Below are 22,952 nucleotides of genomic sequence, written 5' to 3'. Positions count from 1 at the left end.
ATTGAGACTAATACCAAATAGTTAAACAGAAATGGAGCATAAAAATGCTTGTTTTAGAAGCTTGGGAAAGCCTCAGATGTAAATAGGTTAGACGTAAGTCACTCCCCTCTATAGTTTAAGGAAATAGTTTTTGAACAGTTGCACAGAGTTGTCCAAGGAATTCAACTCTAACAGGGTTGAGGTGAGTACTGTATATCTTATTCTTACCTGCAGTTCATACTTTGAAAGAAGTCTTATTCCTCTTTTCCAGGGGCAGAGAACATACTGTTTTTACTTATGAACAGTAGTTCTCCATTGTCTTTTTCTTGATGTAGCTGAATATATGGAAAACAAACAGTTTCCAAGGAAATATATCTGAATATATACAGCTTGCATTTAAGTTTTCTCACATTTCATTATTTTTCCCTAGTGCAAATTAGTCATGTTGTATTTTGCTAGACACTGTACATAAGGATCAACTGCAGGTTGGTCCAGTAACTGTGACCTTAAGGAAGGAGAGAGAGTTCACTAGTGGCAATTATGTAACAGCACAACAGGCAGAGAACAGGCTTATAAATTAGGAATCCAGTCTCTTAGCTTGATCCTTTGGAAAGGTTTAACTTCAATTCAGTAACAGAAAGATCAGAAATTTGATAGGCAGTTTATTTTGTCTTTCCCCAAAAGTGCAGCAGTGAACAGGGTACTCTGGAAGGGCACTTTCTAAACAGATGTTCAAAACAGAGCAGAAATTAAGTATGCTCACAACATGCTACAGCAGAGTATGGTCACATACAGAGAAGAGCAATACAAATAAAATACACTAATTGAATCAAAATAAAAAATGACAATTGTTTAATTATAATCAAATATCATATTTAGCTTGTGTAACAGATCAGTCTTAAACTTGATAGTTTGAACAGATTTTTACGCCTGCTTTGTGTGCATGCATGTGAGTTTTACAGATTTATTCCCAAAATACAAGAATGCCAGTTCTTTGGGCCTATGCTGAGTAAGCATGTAATTAGCTATGTTCACTTATGCTGAAGTAATGATACTGAGTAAAGTTTTCATTTTAGGTTAATGTAATAAGAGAGCTGTTAGCTGTATTTCTCACCATACAGCATCTGCTTTACTAGATCAAAACCAGGTGTGAACTAAGAAGTTAAAAAAGAAAAAAAAACCCAACACATTTCACTTGAATCCAAACTCTGCACCTGTAAGGTCCCTTCATTTAAATACAAATGCCTTCAGTAACAAGGTACAGATACAGCCACAGTCAAATCATGTATCAAATGGAAATCTAAGAGAAGCATTTAATTTTAAAATGACTTATTTGGGAATTAGATCTGGCTGCAAGTTAAAGTTCCTTCATAATATTCTTTTAATCATCAAGGATTAGAATTAATACTGTCCATTCAGGGCTGTAAAAATACCCATGGAATTAACTGCTTCTTGGAAAGAGATGCCAGGCATGTTGCAACAAACTCCTCTAAAAGCAGTGGAAGCCAGGCAGCTGTCTGCTCCTGTTTTTCCTTCAACTACAGGCTTTTGTTGAACAGTTCTTAAGTCTGTATCAAAGAGTGTGATTGAAGCAGATATTTTCCTGAACAGCTGTTCTCTTCTGGTAAGTAAGGACTGACTAATTTTATTCTGAAATTGAGATTAGTATGACATTTATTGCCCATGACAGATTGCAGGTATAGTGTGGTTCTCTGACACTGAGTCTCATTACAGACAAAATGCTTTACAGGTGTGCAGATATCAAGAGTGTTAGTTTGATTAAAACTTTCTCTGATCCCACTTCTGAATATTCTATATTGATTCTATTCAGTTAACTTTCATGTCAATTAAGTATTAGACAGCACATAAGTCATTAAAAAGTTTTTGCTTGCTATGGCTTAGATCATTTTAAGAGCATTAAATTAATCAAGTTACAGATTTGCACCCATGATGGCTTCTTTTTCTCTTAAGAAATATCATGACATAGATAACTTGCACTGAAACTTACACTGAAACACATAACTTAAATGGAAACTTGTCATGTCATTTCTTAGATTTCATAGAACTGTTTAGGTTTAATTTGCAACTATCCATTTATTTCACTCTAGCCTCTACACAGCTACCAAAAAGAGTTTAAACAAAGAACAAGTTTAAATTGATAAAATATCTGAACAAAACACTACTTAAGTGAACTTCAGGCAACAAACACTTGAGAGCATTAAAAAAAAAACCCTACACAACTTTGGTTTTGTTTTTAAAGAGAAGCCAGAGTTTGAAGGCTATTGATGGGTAATACAAAGGCTCAATAAACAGAACAGGCTAAAGCTACAATTGTAGTGGAGAACCCCCCCCCCCCCCGCCTCAAATCTTGAGTATCTGAAAGCATGTAAGTAGACAGTAACCAAAACCCCCAGCATTTATACAGATACTCCAGCTGAAGAGTTCCCTTTCAAGCTATTTTTTTTTCTCTCCAAACGTTTGGTCACTCTATAGATTGAAACAATGAGCTAAATTTGAGACAACAGCTCTATAAAAATCTAACCTGTATACCATCACAGAAATTTTACAGCTCTAAGCTAGATGAAGGTCAACATCTATCCTTCAGAAGTAAAAGTGAGGAAAATTCAACTGATCTTAATATAGCATTGCTTTTATCCAGTTTGTGGATGTATGCAGTGGAGTATGTACCTTCATAGATTTGGGAAGAGTCATACTTTGTTGCCTACTTCATGTTTACATGGTAGAAGGTTTCACTTGATGGGCTGCATTTCAGATGACACTAACTAGAAGATTGAAAAGATGACATCACCCTTCCAAAGGGAAAACAAGTGATCATGTACTGCAGTCAGAAGTCTGGCTTGCAGTCCTTTGGTGTGAAGGCCACTTACTGCAGGTTCTGAGTAGTTATGTCTCAACCAAAAAGCAAATCTATGAAGCACTTAAACTGCCTAAAATAGCCCTCTTGCTATTGCCCAGCAGAAATTGTTTTTTTTTAAGCTAGTTTGCTTTCAAAATAATTTACCTTCAAGCATCTAATCGGCTTAAGATGTTAGACAGTTGGAGACATTTGGAGGTTAGAGAAAGATCAACTCTATTGTGGTGCCTTTTGATTTTTAGTATTCCTGTTCATGTATTCAAACATACTTAAATCAGCTCAAAACAGGCACACTTACTTGAATACTTGTTAGTCTCAACACTGTTTTGATAACTCACTAAGAAGCCTAAAACCTTAACTTTGAAAGTTTCAGTAGTACGTGTTAACCTATTCTAGCATTTCAAACTAGAATAAGGTTAAAATTACATTCTTGTTTACAAGCTACCAAAGCAGATCTATAAAATGTGTTATCATTTGAAGTGGTCTTGTTGAAAGAAGGTATTTAGCATACTGATTTTAATTCTGCACAAGACACTTGCCAGTCAGATCCTACAGTTTTGACTAGTGCCTTCCTATGCTATTTTGGGCTAGTTTGCTATTGTCATTAAAGCTTTGATTTCAGTACAAGAAACCCATAATTAAACCTAGCATTTAAGAAAGTCCGTATGACAGGGTGTGAACATGGGTGAGCATTTCTGTGCAATAGCACCTGCCTACCTAACCAAATTCAAATATATATTTATTTATTTTTTTAAGAACAAAATAAACTGTGTTTAGATTCAGAGGCCGTAGGTCACCTCTGTGCCTGTGATATGAAAAGGTGGTAATCAAATATCTGAGCAAGATGGATTAGCTATGTCTGACAATTTAGAATTACAGTTCAGCTGTAAATATATATTGCACAAGGCAACCAGTTAAAGACAAGGGTTTTTCTTCCAAACTGGGTTTGGACAGCCCATTAATAGTCTTCCAGCTGTGATCAATGAAAGTTAAGAGACAGACCTGCTGCAGTCACTGGAGAAATTGGTCAGTGGGAGCTGATTGCAAGAAGCTCTTAAATGCTTTATAAGGACTGTGCAGAAAACCGGCGAGCCTGAACACCGTGATTGCTGAACATGAGGCGTGGGTCGAACCTGTACCTATAAAAGGAAGCAATCTATGTGAGCTACAATTAGTGCACAGTAACTAATACTTCTAGAAATAGCATATTTCCAGAATAGCTGGTACAATGCTAAACGAATAGCTTTTTTTTTGATAGCATACAGTGGGAACATTCCTTCTACATATTGCAACAGATAAGTCATGATGATACAGAACTAAGGAGCTGATGTTATCAGAAAAATAAATACTAGCTACACCATATAACAGCACACGCATTCTAATAGAATGCATCTCCTGAATACTTAGTATTATACATGTTTTGTTGTCTCACATTACAAATCTGTGTAGCACAACTGAAAGGACATTTTAAATGCTCTAAGCGAAAAGGGCTTTAAGTCAAATGATTACTGAGTTTTGAGGTAAGAAGTGCAATTTACTTACAAGTGTTGACTAATATATACAGCTTAGGTATAGCTTAGCAGTAAATATTTCTTTGCTAACAGCATCTCCAGAAATAATCAGAGCAAGTAATTCCTGCCTACAGAAATATGCAGAGCTCCTCTTTATCTGCAGGCAAACCTGAAGTTGCTTGTCTGTTGACTACGCAGTATAGCTGTAAGCACCGCTATTCTAAGCCAGTGGCTGACAAGATTAAAGTAGTAGTATTAATATCATCAAGTTGTATTTGGTAGGTTAAGTTAAAGATTAAAACAAAAGATAGAAGGATCAAGAAATCCTCCCTATTAAACAAAAACATATATGCCAGTGATATTCTATTCCATCATAAATACCTTCGTGAAAACTTTTTTCTAAAAATATATGGTTATACTTAAAAGCATTATAACCAGTCAAAACAGTGTTTACCCGGGATCAAAGACGCCTGGTGTACGGCAGGTTGCTCCTGAACAGGACTGCAGCATCATTAATCGATAGTTCATCTTTTCTAGAATTTCTTGATCTATTGTTTTAGCAATATTATTGATCTGGTGTGGATCTGCAGTCAAGTTATATACTTCCACAAACACCTGTTTAACAGAAGAAAGTTCTTGCAGTGTATTAAGAACTAAATGCTAATTATCATTTGGGAAGAACAGTTTATGACAACATACAATATCAAGTGTTACACTACAGCATCCCCATACATAAGCTGTATTTGGCCCTGGTGGCAAAGTGGACAAGGGCAGGGAGTTGGTAGGTAAAGGTAATAGGTAAAGGTAAAGGTGTTTTGATACAGTATAGTATTGTGTAGTATTGATACAGTACAGTATAGTATTGGAAGAGTTTTTACTTACCACCCCAACACCCCCACAAACACCCCCCCCCACCAGTCTGCTGTATAGTAGATGTTTTTCTAACAGATAAATAGACCCTGCCTTAAAGCTCACAAATCCAAAGTAAAAGGTCATGGGGAAAATTCCTGACCATGGCTGTCATTTCATTAATTGATTGATCTTAACAGATACAAAGGTGACATGATGGTTGTGAAATTGTGTATGGTTGCTGTGTACATACAGCTGTAGAACTCAGATGTGTCTTAACTATATATACAAAGTATGCTGAATACAAATATACAAGCCTACTAGAAGAAAGCTTTTTATTACTGTGTGCTTTGAGAACTAGGTGGTTTTCTTGGAAGATTTTAGGACAGATTCAGTTTTTGGTAGAATTAAGTCTTGAACCATTTTGTAGAACAAATACTGGGCAAACATCAAGAATTCAGCTAAAGTCTTGTCTGTGCTACAGTAGGTGCAATTGCAGCAGACATTGGTTAAAGCTGGCTGGGCTGTGTCAAAGACATGTCAGCAGAAGCTTTGGTTGCAAGGTTTCTCATAAAGTTCAGTACAAAGTTTTAAATCCACATACATTGCTGCATCTTCCTAATACTATTAGTCCTAATTTAGCTGACCCAGGTATACTAGGTAACTCAGAAGTGCAGCAGCTATACCTCTTACAGAAAAAAAAAAAAGTGATGTGATGTCTACCAAGATCAGCTTTGGAGTCTACTTTTACAAAGAAAGATAGAGCATTCATTCTGCTTCATCATAAGTTGTCAGCAAATGGAAAAAAGGGCCAAGTCTGTTAATCAGCATCTTAATCACCTATACAGTCTTGTCTTCCTGCAACAACCTAGTTATGGGATTTACTCTTCTGCTATAAGTTCTAAGTTTATTGTAAGTTGTTAGAAAGTGCTTTGTATGCTCTCATGGTAGTTGGGGACACCTGATATTTATGTGTTTACTATATATCTACTCACAGGGTGATTGATTAAATTTGTGGCCCAAATAGTTGCTTCAAACCTGATATGCTTTTTTTTAGGAACAACTGCTTGCAAATGGGCACAAGTAAGATCAGCCCTGTAACACTTCACTAATGAAGCATCAGCATTATGCACAAAACTGAAATTTGAACTGCTTCTGCAGGGGGGTATTATGTCCCATATACCCAGACAACTTAAGCTAAGGTTAGAGGTTCTTTCTGAAAGTTTGCCACAAGAGGAAAAATGCTTGCAAAGTAGAAGAGAAATGATGATTAGTCTGAGACCTCAGTTCTTCCCAAGAAAGAGAGCTGCAATTGAATGCAAGAGCAGCAGAAGTACTATGTAACAAAAATATTTGTAGTACAATAGAATCTGCTACATGGAATCAAGATAAGGCAGAACTGAACCCAGCCCTAGTACAGCTCTCCATGAGGTGGCTAGATGACTAATTCTAGAAGGCAATTATCATAGTTTAGGCTATTCCCCTTCTCCCCCCCCCTTTTTTTTTAAACCCCACCACAGAGTTTTGGTCAAACATTCTCATCAGTAGTTAAACACTTTACTGCTTATCCTGCAGGCAATGCTAATCTGCTTTTCAGGGTACTTTATGCAAACCTTGAGAACAGATAAGACTGCAGACAGTGACTAGCATAGTTGTGACGAGTTAATATCTGTTAGTGAAACAAAGAATTACCTCCCGGTCATCAAATTCACAGTACTGCAGATCCCAGGAAGTTGACAGTGTCCTCACACAAGCATATGTGTTGTTATAGGAGTCTTCACAGACGCAGTCTGGGAAACAGTGCTGTGAAGAAAGCAGTGAACAAGTACTTAAGAAAAAAGAAACTACTAATCCTTTCCCTAAAGTCTATAACAGCTCAAGCCAACTGCAGTTAACTGATGAACACCAAAATCTTAGAAAACAGGCGCAAGTCTCCACTGGGGATTTTCAACAAAAATAGCTCTTCTAAATTTGAGGAAGTGTTACTAGTTAACTCTCGCCATAGTACATTAGCTTCCCAGACAAAATTCAAGTACACCAAAGAGAATAGCAAAAACCACACTATAAGATGACCTCCTTTGATTTTCAGAGCATAGCTAGTGACTTGAGTAACGGTTTCAGATAAAAATGGTGTGACAAGGCCTTCAGAGGTTTATAAGGAACATTGTATCACTGCTACCCATTTCCCCAAGCCCACATCTTTCTGGATAATTCTAGGGCCTCCTCTAGACTGGAGGCCCTATGGCTTCCCATTGAAAGGGTGACTGTGTTCCGCATAGTATGCGGACATAACAGTTTTGTATGGTTGGCATCTCTTAGAGATTTTTACTGTACAGCAGCTATGGAGCTAGCTCTTACATATCAAGATGCTAAAAACTAGTCTCTAGAAGCTTATTTCTAGAACCAGGTTAGCCCATAGAACAAATAGAGGTTTAACTCAGCAGCTGTTTTCTAATATTAACAAATTTTGTTCTGCTTACTGTAACACCAGGTCCTAGGCCAGGGCAGGTAGGATCACTGCCGTTGTATCCTTCTCCTTGGTACTCCACCAAGAAGTCTGATCTCCATGTCACATTTTTGTCTCCTCTCTAGGACAGGAAGTTAATATGACTTATTTACTGCCCTGTGAAACAGAAGAAGTTTTCCATGCCTGGGATAACACAAAAGCTGTTCATTGGTTACACTGCAGTTTGAGTCATGGTCCCCAATTTGAGTCAGTCTTAAAGTAATATTCAGCCTTTGGTTAGAAAGCCTCATGTAACTGAAAGACAGAGACAATTCAAAAAAACTAAACCCTGATGAAAAGGTGCACTAAAGTACCAGCTTTGATACCTAAAGAATCATGCAGTAAGATAAAATAGGGGCCATGTGGCCAGATGATACCACATTATAGGCAAGATTATGGGCTGTTTCTCTTCAGCTTTTAAATCAAACTACCACAACAGACAGAAAAAGATTGCCTTGGCATAAGAAAAGAAACAGTTTTAAGCAGCAACTAAGTTTTAAGCTGCTCTCTTTGTAGCTACTTTTTGAAAGCTAGAGGGGGAGAAAAGATGTAAGTTAACATACAGCACCATCACAGGCACATACAATAAAAGAATGAGTTCCAGAGTTTTGATTCTGACAGAATTTAAACTAGATGCCTTTTACCTGCTTCCATCTAAAGAACAACTTAAGGCTTGGATACAAGGTTTTAATAGCAAAGCATTGTTTTAAATCTGGATGATCTCCTACATTTCCAAGTAATCTGCCTTCAATTTATAGACCAAATTTAATTAAAACTAAAAGTATCAGCTACAAGCAGCTTTATTTAAATAGGCTTCTGCTCACTTATTGGAAAGGTCAGGTTTACTTTATGAAACTATGTAAGTTTTGCCAGAGTTTAGGGGGGGAAACACTAGTTCTGCTTAGAACTGAAGCAAACAAAAGATTTAAGTAAGCACAGTGTGCTTGTGTTTTATGTGTATACTGAGAAGTCCTAATCAAAAGGGGAGAGAGGGTATAAGGTGGAAACAACATACAGCCTTCAAAACAGAAGCGATTACAAATGACAGGATTAGCCAGAGGATGACATAGCTTTATATTACCAAGAGACCCAGAAGCTGCAGAGCTTATTAAAATACACCTGCATTTAAACAGCATATCTGCTTTTTCACTAAGATATGAAAACCCTGGGTGAAAGTGCCATCAAGGGGAGAATATGGATTGCAAGTCCACCTAGTCCATTGAAGGAAGTAGTACTCACTTTGAAGAATAATCTTTACAAGAATTACTGGTTACTATCCCTGTCCATTCACTTACCAACAGTGGCAGTAGTGACATCCCATCCATCTGAGTCTTGTTCAGGTCATACCCTGCAATATCCAGAATAGTGGGACCCAAGTCAATGTTTGCAACAAGCATCTGTAAGATGAGGGAAACAATTAGTTTCAAAGACTGGAATATATAATAAGACTTCTGTATTTTAAGTACTTGTCATTTTAGGTACATCTAAACAGTATTTAATTTCAACTTTATAGGCTAACAGAACCTGTAATATTCTCAAGAAATACTAGGGTTTTTTGGGTTTTTTTGGAAAAATCTTATGTAATCTCCACACCTCATTTATTTCTGTAGTTTGCAATTCCATCAGTTTACTGATCAAAGGTAGGGGCACATAGCTTTTTTTTTTTTTTTTTTTTTAAATGAGGTCTTTGTATCTTGTACCACCCTACAGATTTCACTTATACATGCAGGAGCATAAGCTACAGCTAAGGCTGGTAAGTGTGAAACAATATTAAAAGCAAATAAGTATTTTGTCTTCACTTTTGATCTTACCTTGTTTGTCTGATTTGGTTTTATTCCTGGTCCTCGAACTAGCAATGGAACTTTGATATCAAACTCATACAACTGCCGTTTGTCTATTGGCAATGAGAACTGGCCTATCCAACAGAATCAGAAAGGGAAAAAAGTTAAATGGTTTGTTTCAGGTTTAAAGAAGTTTTGCATTACTCCATATAATTTCCAAGAACCAGTTTTAAAAAGTCAGAAGAGGTTCTTAACAATAACTACATTAACAAAGTGGGAGGATGTGAACTAAGAACCTGGACGCACAAGCCACATTTTACAGGATTTAACAGCTTAGATGCTGCTTTTTCAGTTGTGGAACGTGATAAAGACAGCTCTGAGACAGATTTTTACTGGTCAACTCTTTCATAGCAACTCTTTCTACAGAACACAGATCTTTCCTCCATTTCTGTCCTAGTTTTACATATATCACAATATAGCAGTAGAGATTAATACTCAACGAACAACAACAAAAATTGCAACGCAAGAATGTGTTGCAACTCAAATTAGTACTTCTCACATCTGTACTTTTTAAAACTGCTGTCTCCATTTTCTGGAGTGTTCGCGAGTGTGACAAGTTAAACAATTCCCAGATCATCTACAAATTTTCAATAAGCAATGAGCATCTCACCAGTATGAAAGCCATTGTCTGATGTGTAAAAGATGTAAGTGTTGTCTAACTCTCCATGGAATTCCAGTTTCTTCACTAACTTCTCTATCAGATCATCTACTGACAGCAGAGTTTGCCATCTATACAGAAACAAGAAAGTTATTCATACTAGAGTATTAAAATTTAGAATAATTATGAATGCTGTTAGCATTCATATTATGCTTTAAATCAGCAGTGTACATGCTGTAAGCAGATTATTTTATGTATTCTGAAAACAAACTGGATAGATTACTAGACTGTACTGTTTGAGGCTGCAATTTAAGATAGAAATAGACTGTTTGTCTTCACTTCTTGTTGATTTTGTTCTGTAGTGTCTGAGAAAGGTCAAAACACTGATTACTGGTAATCTTATCTGGAGGTAGCCAAGACCAGCTTTGAAGCAATACAAGCAGCAAAGAGTCAGAGTGATCGCCTGCAAGGTCACTTGTTATTAATATTAGAACTGGGTAGAAAGAAATAAACACAAGTATTCCATGAATTTAGTTATCTATAGAGGATCCTTTCTGCTTGAAAACTACATCAGGTATTTTGTATTACTCTTTCAATATGAGGGTCCATTATTCTGGTGTATGTAAAGGCCTTGAACTGGTAGTTATTCTGTCCTGTGTCACAGGGTCTGCTGTTGAGACACGTGACTGCTTCTGATAAGCCAATAATAAGCCTCCACAGACTAGTATTATGCTGAATTAACTAAGTTATTCAGTTCTTGGGCTCTGTGGTCTTCAAGCTTTATTTAAAATTTTATTGCATAATTTTACTTAAATGTTTTATAAAGCAAGTGCCTGAAAAGAACAACTTAGTCTTCCATCTCCGAAGTGACAAGCTAATACCTAACTGCCCAAAATGGAGTTTAACATTTAAAATTAGGTTAATGTCTGTTTCAGAACTTTTAAAGAAAATATTCCTACAATATAAGCCAATACCCCCTTTACACACACACTTATATAAAATAAGGTATTAACTGTGCCTTCACTTTATCCCCCTCCCCCCTCTCAAGAAAAACAAAAACCCATCCTCCTTGGCTAGTCAGTTATTACAGGTATTCCCACCTAACAAGAGCACAGACCAAGAGGCAAGATTAATAGAACAGATTAGCTGACAGATAAATTGATCATATTTGACGTATATCACAGAAGAATCTGGAATTCGAGTGCCTTTGAAGCAGCATATGTTTTGTGAAAATCTGTTGTACATGGAAAGTCAGAGAAACAGTAAAGAAACTCAGCATGACTGGTCTTTATGAAAAATGATAGCAATGTTTGGGAGCAAAAGATTTCTGAAGTCAATTGCAAGTTTCTTTGCAAAAAGTGAACTGAAAGCAAGGTCTGTCAAGACAGATCCCAGAAAACAATGACAGGTAACTGGATGTCTATTGTCAGACTTACTACAGCCCCCCCCCCCCCAAAAAAAAGAAAAAAAAACCTTTTTTTTTGGAAGAGAAGAGTTCCGATAGTAGGAGTTTTCAGAATCAAAAGAAATCCCTACCTCCTTCTATAAGCATCATCAAGAAACTGTATTGAAGAGTTAGTCATTGGAGTCTTTGCTTGTCGAATTAACCAGTGCTTGTTCTGAAAGAAAAAAAAAGTTAGTGCAGCAGAGAAATACAGGTGAACAGTTTTGTGCTAACTTCTAAACCTTTGTTAGACTGACTACAACAGAAATCTTGTTTAGGGTGAAATGCCTGCATGATTCCTGTAAATAGCTAAGTAATGCTGTCAAACTGACCTGACTCCAGTTTTCCCTTTCAGTCCATGTAAAATCTAAGTTGTAAGAGCAGAATATAGCTCCAGTATACTCAGGCCTTGGTGAGAAAACAGTAGCTGTGGATTTTTTCAAAGCAATCTGGGAAGAAATTTGTGAAAGGACCTGGGGATGGCTCTCCCAGAGGTAACAATTCTATTTATAGCTACAAAATCCAGGAAGGAGCCTGATACAGGTCTGATGAAAAATAAAACAAAAAAACCCCAAACCCAGAAACCTGAAGAACTGAGCAGCATTACAAGATTGGACTTGGTTGTCAAAGTGGAGTTCTTTTGGGACTGAGATATATTGGGATGCTCACAAGCCTAGGTGGAGAGGTGGGGTAGGAACTCCTGCATTAAGAGTAAAGGACTAACCAATTTATGGAAAGGCAAGGACAAAGATCTTTAGTAGTGCCATAATTAGATCATGGTAGCTCATAAACTCAGGGCTGGAGGCTATTGAAGGGAGCAGAAATACTACACTTCCATTTGGATTTTTTACTCCAGAAAAAGAATGTTTTACTGATGGGTATATCTTCTAGCCTCATCCCCAGTCTTCAGAAACAGTCCTTCTCTTCCCTCCCTCCCCAAAAAAGCAACTAAGTTTAACTCATGAAAAATGATGTACTTGCACATCCTGAAGCACCAGTCTGAACTGGGTCAGCCACTGTACAGATAAATGGAAAGGTCTATTGTATACAACTTAGATTAGTATTAGTGGGGAGCAAAATAAAGAAGAGTCAGTGCAACTTTACATTTTCTCATTTAATAAGACATTATTTGAGTTGCATCCACTCATCATCCTCAGCTCCAGCCTGTATTTGGATGGGACACTTCTCTGTAGAACCTCTAGTTATGCAATTTCCCTCCTGTCACAAGACTGACTCTGAAAGGGCTCAGGCTTTAAGGACTAACAATGAAGTGACTCATATTCTGCAGTTTCTCAGTTTCCCTGTTTTCTGCTTTTGCAAAGAGAAGGATGGATTTCTGGCATGGAGAATTACTACCAGGCCCAGTTTATTTTAGTTCAGTAGTATTCAGATCTTACTTTTATGGCAACAGTAAAATAATTCTGGAGAAATGCCAAGTCTATCTCAGCAAGAAAGCTGACCAGATAACCAAGACCAAACATCTAGCACTCATCACCTGTTGGTGGGGAGGGAAAGGTAACAGAAGCCACCTCACACCCACCCCTCCCCAGCTCAGCATAAGTTCCTCAGAGAACAGAGGGGCTGGCAACCTCACTTGCACACTTTTCATTGGAGGTGGGCTCAGGAGGGGCCTTCCCCACAGCACAGCTGGGCTGCATAAATCAGACTGATAAGCCACCTAGTAAAGTAGAATCTTTCTCTTGTTCTGGAGTACTTTGCTCTTTCTAGCTTTCTCTGAAGTTTCAGGAACTTTACAGCACCTAGATACCTTTGTGGATTTAAGCAAACTTGATACTGATGCAGTGTCCTCAAATCTGGTCCTTGCCAGTCCCTGTCAAGTTTCTTCACCAGATATGTACAAAGCTGTCCACCAAGTCCTCCTGTCTGCCTGCATCCTGCTTTCAAAGAAAATCTGGGAGACCTTGAGACAGGATACTGTATCTTGTCAGCAGGACCTGAACATAGCTGTGCTCTGATCTTGCAGGCAAAACAACCCATGCAAGATGAGACATGTATCTTGGTCAACTTCTATCTCAGAAGAGTTTAGTTACACCACTCCTCTGGTGTATCAAGAGTCCAGCTTTGGAAACCAGACAGGTGCTTAGACAAGTGAGAGGTCATAGCTGAGGATCTTAAGCAGATATTAGAGTGCTCACGACTGGCCAGAGTCTGACAAGAATTTCAGTCCTACTCTTTATGTAGACTCCCTCTGGTTGGCTCCTTTTAATACCCCTTGCCCACATACTATGCAAGGAAGCTAGGCAATTAGTTCAGGAATCAAGACTGTACAATGCAAGGCTGCCTAGCAAGCATTACAACATCAATGACTTGAGCGTCTGAACCTGAATGCCTGTTTAATACTGTTGTAGAAATTGTGCTTGCTCTAGGAAACAGTGAGGCTCCAAAAAGACTTAGGCTTCAGGGCCACACACTGCCAATTAAAGAAAAGCAGGCTATCAATGATCATAGCCACTGTGTCTCTAGGAATAAGAGTAATATTAGTCTGTTCCTATTGTGAAACAGATTACAATTCTGTATCCACAGATATTAACTACCAAACGTTAAGTAAGTCATTTTGCTTTGTATTATGTAGGCATATGCAGAGCTTTTGCCTTTGCTCCACATAAAGCAACTCCTATGCTGTATTTTTTGGCTAGCTGCTGACCTCACTGGTCAAATTATTTCTAGCTTATTATTTTAAAATAATTTGGTTGTTACAGTAATGGAACTTAAGATACAGTTAGGATTCCTTTCATGGAAAAAGATTCTGATTCCCACTCCCTAGTATAGACACTTTAGCCCAACCCATTAAGTTTCATTCTTTACTACTTGCAGCCTTTCCTCCCCCTTCATTCATGATTTTACATCATGCTGATAAGCATACAGTCATTCCACCAGCTATGATCTTCAGCCAAAAAAAAAAAAGTCTCACCCTGGACTACATGTGTCATAGTGACCTCAAAGATATATGTATCACTGGGCTTCAGGCAGGCATTCAGGCAGTGACATCCCTTATACTGAAGATCAGGAGTAAATCCTGAAGTGAATCAGTTGAACACTGAACAACAGAAGGGTCTATATTTGAAATTAATTGAACAAAAAGATACGGAAGCCTGTAAGTTAAATACCTTACTATATTAAGTGTTTGTGACCTTCACTAAGTTACAGACAGAGTAAGTTGCAACAGGTCAGTCTGAGCTGGACCTTACGTGGTTAAATTAATTGGCAGTGGAAGGCACTGCCCTGTCACAAATAAGTCTACAAGCTTCTAACATTAGGTTCAGCAAGTCTGATTTCAACAAATGGAAGGCAAGTTCTCAAAGTCCTTGGTGATCCTGGGCCTTGTGGCTCATGATTTCAGGAAATCCTCTGGTCAGCCTGATAAGCTTGTAAACTAGGGACAGCTTTTCCATTAACTCAAATAATGGACAATCCTGCCCACCTGAGCAGACCTGCATAGGAAGGGAGGGCTCTTTTCCTTCTTCTCCTGAAGCTTTACATAGCACACTACCTATGTGTTCTCTTAAACATACTGGAGGGCAATGAAAGAACATTTTAAGAGCTTCAGAAAGGTCTGGAAGTTGACCAAGGAATTAACCTTTTCTCCATTTATCAATCATTATTTATGTTGTACTGCCTAATTTTCTCCACTGATTTTTTTTTTATTTACAAGATGCAAAGTTTTTAATGTCACAATAATCAGCCTTATGCATTTAAAATAACTAAACAACCAGTAGTCATGGTATTAACCTATTCTCCTCACCATTTAAACTTAATATGCATGTCAGGTTAATTGTCTACTGCTCTCATGAACTTGTGAAATAATCTAGATAGATTCTTTCCAGTTAGCTTACCTTTCCATGAATGTTAAAATTGCTGTTTCGTGGTGCACTGACATTCTGAAAACTCTTTTTATACTGTGGAGCAGCTGTCCAAGGCGAGTGTGGTGCTGGGGTGGAGATCATCATAAAGAAGGGTTCAAAATTTGATTTATACTCCAAGAAGTCCAAAGACATGTTAGCCTGCAAACAGTTTTGTTGGAGGGGGAAAAAAAAAAGAGTTGTAATGCCAAAGGAAAACAAGGAGTACTTAAAATTCAAACTAGATGTGTAACTTTTATTTAGAGCTTGATAGCACTGGGAACGTGTAAACTATTTCAGAAACTTGCACATCTACATCCAAAATAGCAGCTTATGATTAATCAATCTCAAGTATTCATGTTAAACAAATCCTTTGTCCCACATTTCTGAATAGCATTCTACTTTGTACCTTTACATTATTTAGATCAGGAAGTTTCATAAAAAGGTTGCAAAGGATGACTCCAACTTTTCATTCCATTCTGCCTACTCCAAGTATCTACCAAATCCACCTAAACTTTCCCTTTATCAAGTAAAATGAGAAATATATATATTTTAAATACAGTCTTGAGTCTTTCTGAGTCTTTCAGATACAATTTCCTGCCTGGCAAATCAAAGTTTGACAGTTTCAGTTGTCATCTGACATGACAATTGTTCTAAAAAGAGGTTTTTCAGCTCCACTGTTTATAACTTATGCTCATTCTGCAGCTAACTCCCAGTTTCCAATGGGTGCCACATTTCTGCTGGTGAAGCTGGAAGTTCTAAAAAAAAGTGTAGTTCTAGATCCCACTCGCTTGTGCCACTCTATTGCACACTCATTTTCACTTCAGCCTGTATACAATTTTGAGTGGCAAGTTGGAAGAGACGAGTTACATTTTAGCATTCCCTTGGTCAGTCTTTGCAATTAAAGACTTCAAAGTTACTGCTTACAGATCAGTTCTTCACTACTCAAATATCACATTTTCCTTTCCTGTCTGATTAGCATATTCCACTCTGGATTTCCTTTTCTTCCTCTGGAAGAGACAATACACTAGGAATTCCCCACAGTACAAAACCCAGTAGGAACTCCCTTCCTCTCAACTTGTACACCTAAGCAACTAGGACTGGGCTTCAATCATATGATGACAAACTTGAGGGATAAGAACTATGTGAAGGTCTTCAGGAAGAAGTGGAGAAGTTCGTAGAACTAGTCAACTCAGATTTTGTTAGGAGATTAAACTGCAGTGTGTCAGGACTGCAGTAGACAGATCTAGGTGTCCAGATTCTCAATACTAGACTTAATTATGCAGGTACCCTCAATCAGGAGACAGAAGCTTGTGCAACACAGTGTGCAACACAGGAAACTTCTCATCAGCAATTTATTCCTGTTGGTGATCTATCACTGCAGATTTGGCAGTATAGGCATGGCCGTTACTCACATCAAGCGGCTTAAACTCAAGCACTAGGCTTTGAAATGCTAAATACATATTTGGTAGCTATACGCTGAACACAGAACACAACACACAAAGTTATCATAATGTTGCTTCATCAATAGGCAACCCACCACACAAGTATTTTACGTAGCAATAAACTATTGGTCAAAATGTTTACGAGCTGCTGAAAGATCAAAAAAGACAACTACAATACCAGTAACAGGATAGCCTCACTTCTGACCTATCAATTCCAATCTAGCCTAGGCCAGTATAAAATCTAAATTTAATCATACAGCTGTTCAACGTCCTAAGAAACGTCAATCAGTTCAGTTCCTAGTAAGCAGCTGTCTATGTTAAAGAACCCACCGGCAATGAAATTCATTAGAGTTTCAGTGGAAGATTATGAACTGACTGCATTACAAGACTTATCATTAACAAAGAATTTTTCTGAGTGCTGCTACAGCACATTTGGTATTGCTAGGGAGCTCACACACAGCATGTCAACTTGAGACTCCCGGGGGGGGGGGGGGGGGGGAAGGGAAGAGAGCAAGTGCAAGTGTGAGCACACGCATAGGGGAGTACACACCCCCACCACTGAAACTACTTGCTAAACAGACTCATAAAGCAGAAAAAAAAGCTAAGTAACTCTTACAATTTTCTCTTAACTATTTTATGCCTTTTCTATCTGTCTTTATTTTAAGAGGGTAAAGAGGCTAAAAATGTCCCTGGTCTGCTACATATTTCAGCACAGTCCATATATTGCCCTTACACACAGAATTGATTGGCCTTTTATATTTCCAAGTAATCAGTATGATGTAGTTATAGATTACAAGATACTAATACACTGTAATAGCTAACAAACAAAACAGTGTAAAGTTACTTTTAAGTGCCTAACTTCCCACTGAAATCTTGGCCCAGTTTATATTGGTTACAGAAGCTGTGTGCATTGTAGTTGAACATCCTTATGTCTTGAAATAATTTATTTCAGATGAGTAGCCTGAAAAAATACTGCTCTTGAATGATCAGATACCTAGCATTGTAATATTGGGTTGCCTACATGTTTCGTGTTCCTCACATGCCACATAAGTCAACATTAACCTCTCATTCCACAGCTTGTACATACAAACTTCTAACCTTTTAATATATCTGGAATCTTGTTTTCCTGGTGAACCACCACCACTACGACAGCATGATCATGTAGTTTTTAAATGAATGAATGCAATCTAATAAACTGCCCCCTGCCCTCTGACCCCTACCCCTCCAGCATGAGGTATTATCCAGTCCTGAGCAGCTTCTGTATTACAGGTGTTACAAGTTTCTTACCAGTACATCTGTAAGGTAATCTACACTGTAGTTCTCACCATGCCTTCGTGCTTTGCCATTCACTGAAAGAGTATAGTTGTAGTACTTTGAATTTTTCTCCTGTGAAAAAGAGTCATATGCATACTTATAAAAGCAATATCCACATTGATTACTTGGAATAGTCAATGTGAACTGCCAGCAAGTATTTGGCAAATGCAAGTATTTGTCATAACCAAACCACAGAATTCTCAAAACTGGTCTTCAGCAGTCATGAGTTTTAGTAATATGTTATACTTTTTTTGGCTTTACAAATCAGGGTATTTCCCTAGACATCTTAGTAGGAGTAGCCTCCATAAAAACAAACAAACAAAAACTAAAAACCACCCCCCAAACAAACAAAAAAACAAACAACCCATCAAGGAATTTATATGCAATAGAGGCAAGAAAGAAAGAAATTTTGCATTAAGCTGTTAGATGCTCCTCGCCTATTTCATGATCAGCAAAATTAGAACACAAGTTAGACTGTAAAGCAACCTAAATTAAATCTTTTAAAACAGCCACATACCAAAGCATACCAAAAACTCCATCCAGGAGGTACATGACCTACTCCCCCGGCATCCTCTGCTCCATACTGAAAGAAAAAGGGTGTGGGGGGGTGGGAAGTAGACAATGACTCAGTTTCAAATATGATGAATAAAAGCTAGGAGTTATATTTCACATTCATGTGCTTTATTCAGCACCACTCAGAAACACTTAAGCCAAATTCCATTTCAGAATGGAAAAACCCAAATACACATATAAAGACAGATGCACAGTCTGTTAAAGAGAGCAGAATTAAATAACTAGAAGGAAGGTGACTGAAAGCTTAGCATTCACCAGTAAAATATAAGTTTTATTTCCTGCTTTACTCTACACACAAAAGTATGCAGAGATCTTATAGAACATATGGTATATCATCATGTAATTAGAGATGATCAAAAGGCATATATGTGACAAGACAGTCTTAGGTTTAGTATCTTCTGAATTGTTAGCACACAAGAAAAATTTGCATAAACCAACAGTCTCCATCATCCTGCCTGAAGAGGCGGTTTTAACTTTAAACAATGTTAGCCCCTGTCATCTTAGCCCCAAGTGATCTACAACAGCCAGCCTTTAAGCCAGCAAAAGGGAAAGTGGCTGCTGAATCAGTGCCAAGTTCAAAACAGAGGGTGCCTCAGAGTGACAACACTGCTTCTTAGGGCTGCCCCCTCCCACCTACATGGTTCCCCTAACTGCAGGGACAGGGGATTATGCTGAGTCAGGGGATGCTCAAAAGAAGCAAAATAAGCTTCTCTTTCCCTAGCTGCCTCAGCAACATCAGCAGAGACAGATTTGTGCCTGGCTATGAATATTCATATTCAGCTATCCTATTGTAGCACCAGCATTTTTCACCCCCAAAAATGCAGAAAAAATACTGCTGTTAACTTTTTAACTCATCTAGCTCCAAATAAAATTCCATCACTCAAGTGGCATGCCTAATCTTAGAAGTTTATCAGTACTGAATGTTAAAGGCCTACCATAAAGTACTATAAACTACAGCTTAGTTCAACAAAACAAACAAACCACCACACAAGTGATTCAGCAATAAAACGTTGGGTAACATCTGTAGAGAGGTCCAATAATTTCTGTTCTCCCAATCTGCCTCAGTGAGACTAATATTTAAATAACATATTAACTGCTAAGAAGAAAATACCCAGTCTTCTTATTTAAGGGGAAATGTCAATGAGGAATAATGAGACAACCAAATTTTTCTTTAACTAACATTATTCTAACAGCTTGCCTGGTCTAGGACTGGCTTGATGGTGTTCTTCATACAAACCACATGCTAGTCCTCTATTCATTTCTTACAATCATTAAAATCATCATCTCTAGCAATTAATACAGTTGGACTTAAAGCAAAACAAAAACATCCCAACTTTGGATTCCATCACATTTTCACAGTTAACTCTAAAAAATGTTCAGGCACCTACAGAACCTGATTTTAAACAAGTTCAGTTGAGAATTGGAACTTTGCATCTCATTTATCCTACCTCAGTAAAGAGAATCTTTCATCCATACCATTTTAAATATTTTGGAAAATCCATATTCAATTACAAATATAAAGCCACTGAATATTTTAGAAAGGTGGAAAAAGCAAGTGAACTGTGGCACAATAAAAACATAAGCACAAAATACCTCATTCAAATACTTTCCAGCAAAGAATGTTTGATAGCCACACATAGTTTTGAGTAGTGCGGGGAAGGTATATGGTTCTTGGATCTTCTGCCATGATTTGCTGCTACAGTTTCCTTCCAGAGTGTTATTGACAACATGATGATTATGTGGGTATTTTCCTGTTAAAATGCTAGCTCGACTGGGACAGCAAAGTGCACTGGGAACATACTGGAAAGACAGGATAAAAGGGTAAGATTGATACTGTAAAACAACTTTTCCTCAAAATTTGAAATTTTGAGGTATTAGATAACAGGCTGATCAGAGTTCAGCAACTTTAAATCTTCAAAAACTTTTTGGGCACACAGAATTACATCTCCAATATTTTCACTAACAAAAAGCTACACATGAAACTGGCTTTAGATTTCTGCATCATATGCTCTCACCCCCCTTCCCCCCCACACATTACAGGTTAGATGCAGTTTATACACAGCAACAAGTATCCATTAAAATATTGTTTACCAGTTGATATCCATTATTTTAGCTATGATAATACATTAGAAAAAGAAGAGTGAAGCAGATGTTCAGCATGTATAAAGCTAAAACTTTTAAGTAACTTCTTCTACCACTTCTCAGTTTATTATAAAACTATTTAGACTATTCAGTTTTACTTTACTGCTTGAGTAAACTAGCACAACTACTTTTAGGAAGTGAAGTTTTCTTTCTCAGACTCTGAATATGACCTTAGCTTTATTCATTTCAAGACCTGAAACTAGTTACAGATTGTTTTTTTAAAAATAACATTGTAAAATACTTTATGAAATAATTGCCATAGTTTTGAGATTTTCAATTACTTAAAACGTAAACTGTACAGACACATATACCTCAGCAGTTCAAAGAGTTAACGTAAAAACTTACCGCATTTAGGAAGGTTATTCCCATCTGTGCAATGAGGGCATTAGTCTTTTTTAGAGGGGTCTGGAAGAAAGGTACCAAAAATAAAGTTAGGCAGTGCCTTTATGTGTGCAGCTAAAGTAGCAGTCTTGAAGCTACTGGCACAGCTAGCTACAAGGCCCATCACCACAGTTCCCAGGCAGTGTCCAGGCAAGTCATTCCTAAGTGTCTTTTTGCTATGACTGCGCGTGACCGCAGCAGTGCGCAGGGGTTGCGCAAGCAGGTCTAAGAGAGCAGAAGTACACAAATATTCAGCGACTACCTACAGCTACAGACTCCCAGTCTTGACCGATCGCGCATGGTTTCTTTACGGAGAAGCTTCACTTCCAGCTTCCCAGACGAAGCCCACCATTATACTTTATCCCGGCCTCTTTCTGGGAGCGCTGGCATAACCCCACCACCCGAAAGCACAACTCCGCCTTACAGCAGGTAAAAGGGACCGTTTCCGCAGCTCTTCGAGGAGCCCCGGATACCATGTTTTTCGCCCCAAGACGAGCTCCCTCCCCCCCACGAGCAGCCCGCCCCACCTGACACGGGCCCTCCTCAAGCCGCCGCCACCTCCCCAGCCGCAGCCGCAGCCCGGGCCGCGGGGCACAGGGAGCGCGGCGCCCGGGCGGACCGGGCGGGAGGGAAGCGGCCGGGCAGGCGCGGCCCCCCGCAGCGCTCCCCGCCGCCCCGCCCGCCCTAACGGCCGCGGCCCCTGCCCGGCCGGCGCACGGAGGGGCGGCGGCGGGGGACGACCCGCGGTTACCATGCCGCCCAGGCAGACGTCCTGGTCGTCGGTGAGGATGAGCACCACGTTGGGCCTCCGCGCCTGCCGCGCCGCCGCCGGGCACAGCACCAGCAGCGCGGCCAGCGCCAGCCCCCGCGCCACGGCCATCGCCGCGGGCGACATCGCGCCGCCGCGGAAAGAGAGAGAGACACGGACGGACGCGCTGCCGCTGCCCGTGGCCCCCCGCGACACCGGCGCAGCCGAGAGCGGAGTGCGGGGAAGCAGCACCCGGGCCCGCCCCGCCCCCGGCATATGACCAGGGAGAGCGACCGGGGGAGGGGGGGAGGCGTCACGTGGCCCCGGCGGCAGCCGCGAGCGGGGCGGCCCCGCCCCCTCCCCAGCCTTCCCCAGGCCGCCCCGCCCCGCCCCCTCCGGCGTGGCCCCGCCCTTCTCCGCCGGGACGCCGTTGCCATGGGGCGGGCGCGCGGCGGCGGCGCGGTGTTTCGGTTCGCGCCTCGCCCGCGCGGCTTTCCCGCCTTCGGGCCGGGTTTGCCCCGCGCTGCGCGGGCGGGCAGGCTCTGCCCCGTCCCTGCGAAACCTGGCCGCGACACCCCGCCCGTTCTCCCGGCTCTCATGCCATCCTATTGCTTTCTGGGTGGACTAACTGCTGTGATCGGCCTCTGTGACAATAGCCAAAACGGTGTTTTGTTTTGGTCCTCATTTTTTTTTTCCAAAATATTGCAGGTTGCTATCAAATGCCTTTTGCTAATTAGCAAAGTTGCAAAGTCAGCCTCATCAATCTGATAGCATGTCTTGCCTGCCTGCCTGCAGTGTGGGCACTGCCTATGTCATAGCTAATGAATCCTCAGCCTGAAGAAAAGTATTGATACAGAGGAAAACCAAAAGGGAGAAAAAGACAAGG

General features: G+C 39.5%; 1 protein-coding gene across 2 annotated transcripts; it reads right to left on the bottom strand.

The window, feature by feature from the left end:
* Window positions 1-624: 624 nt before the first annotated feature.
* Window positions 625-22,317, bottom strand: GNS (glucosamine (N-acetyl)-6-sulfatase). Of its 2 annotated transcripts, XM_067313980.1 has the most exons (14): window positions 22,070-22,317; window positions 21,283-21,342; window positions 20,389-20,595; window positions 18,740-18,805; window positions 18,196-18,294; window positions 15,458-15,625; window positions 11,696-11,778; window positions 10,172-10,290; window positions 9,532-9,635; window positions 9,016-9,117; window positions 7,695-7,802; window positions 6,907-7,017; window positions 4,820-4,980; window positions 625-3,993 (listed from the first exon to the last, which is right to left on the bottom strand). In XM_067313980.1, exons 1-14 carry the CDS (start codon window positions 22,211-22,213, stop codon window positions 3,918-3,920), a joined length of 1,608 nt encoding a protein of 535 aa, XP_067170081.1. In that variant the 5' UTR covers window positions 22,214-22,317; the 3' UTR covers window positions 625-3,917. The 2 variants fall into 2 exon arrangements, with proteins under 2 accessions (XP_067170081.1, XP_067170090.1); XM_067313989.1 differs by lacking the exon at window positions 18,196-18,294.
* Between the last annotated feature and the right edge of the window lie 635 nt (window positions 22,318-22,952).

Source organism: Apteryx mantelli, chromosome 1, assembly GCF_036417845.1.
Source record: "Apteryx mantelli isolate bAptMan1 chromosome 1, bAptMan1.hap1, whole genome shotgun sequence".
In the NCBI taxonomy this organism is placed as follows: domain Eukaryota; kingdom Metazoa; phylum Chordata; class Aves; order Apterygiformes; family Apterygidae; genus Apteryx; species Apteryx mantelli.
Note: the sequence above shows the minus strand (reverse complement) of the source record. Positions and strands in the feature narration are given on the sequence as shown.

Bases quoted from the DNA above. Each gene is read 5' to 3' on its own strand.
- GNS (XM_067313980.1), bottom strand. From the start codon at position 22,213: ATGTCGCCCGCGGCGATGGCCGTGGCGCGGGGGCTGGCGCTGGCCGCG. The intron at 11,779-15,457 runs GTAAGCTAACTG...TTTTTCTTTCAG, and splicing joins ATTTTAACATTCATGGAAAG to AACAAGCACTGGTTAATTCG. The intron at 3,994-4,819 runs GTAAACACTGTT...TTCCTTTTATAG, and splicing joins CCAGGCGTCTTTGATCCCGG to GTACAGGTTCGACCCACGCC.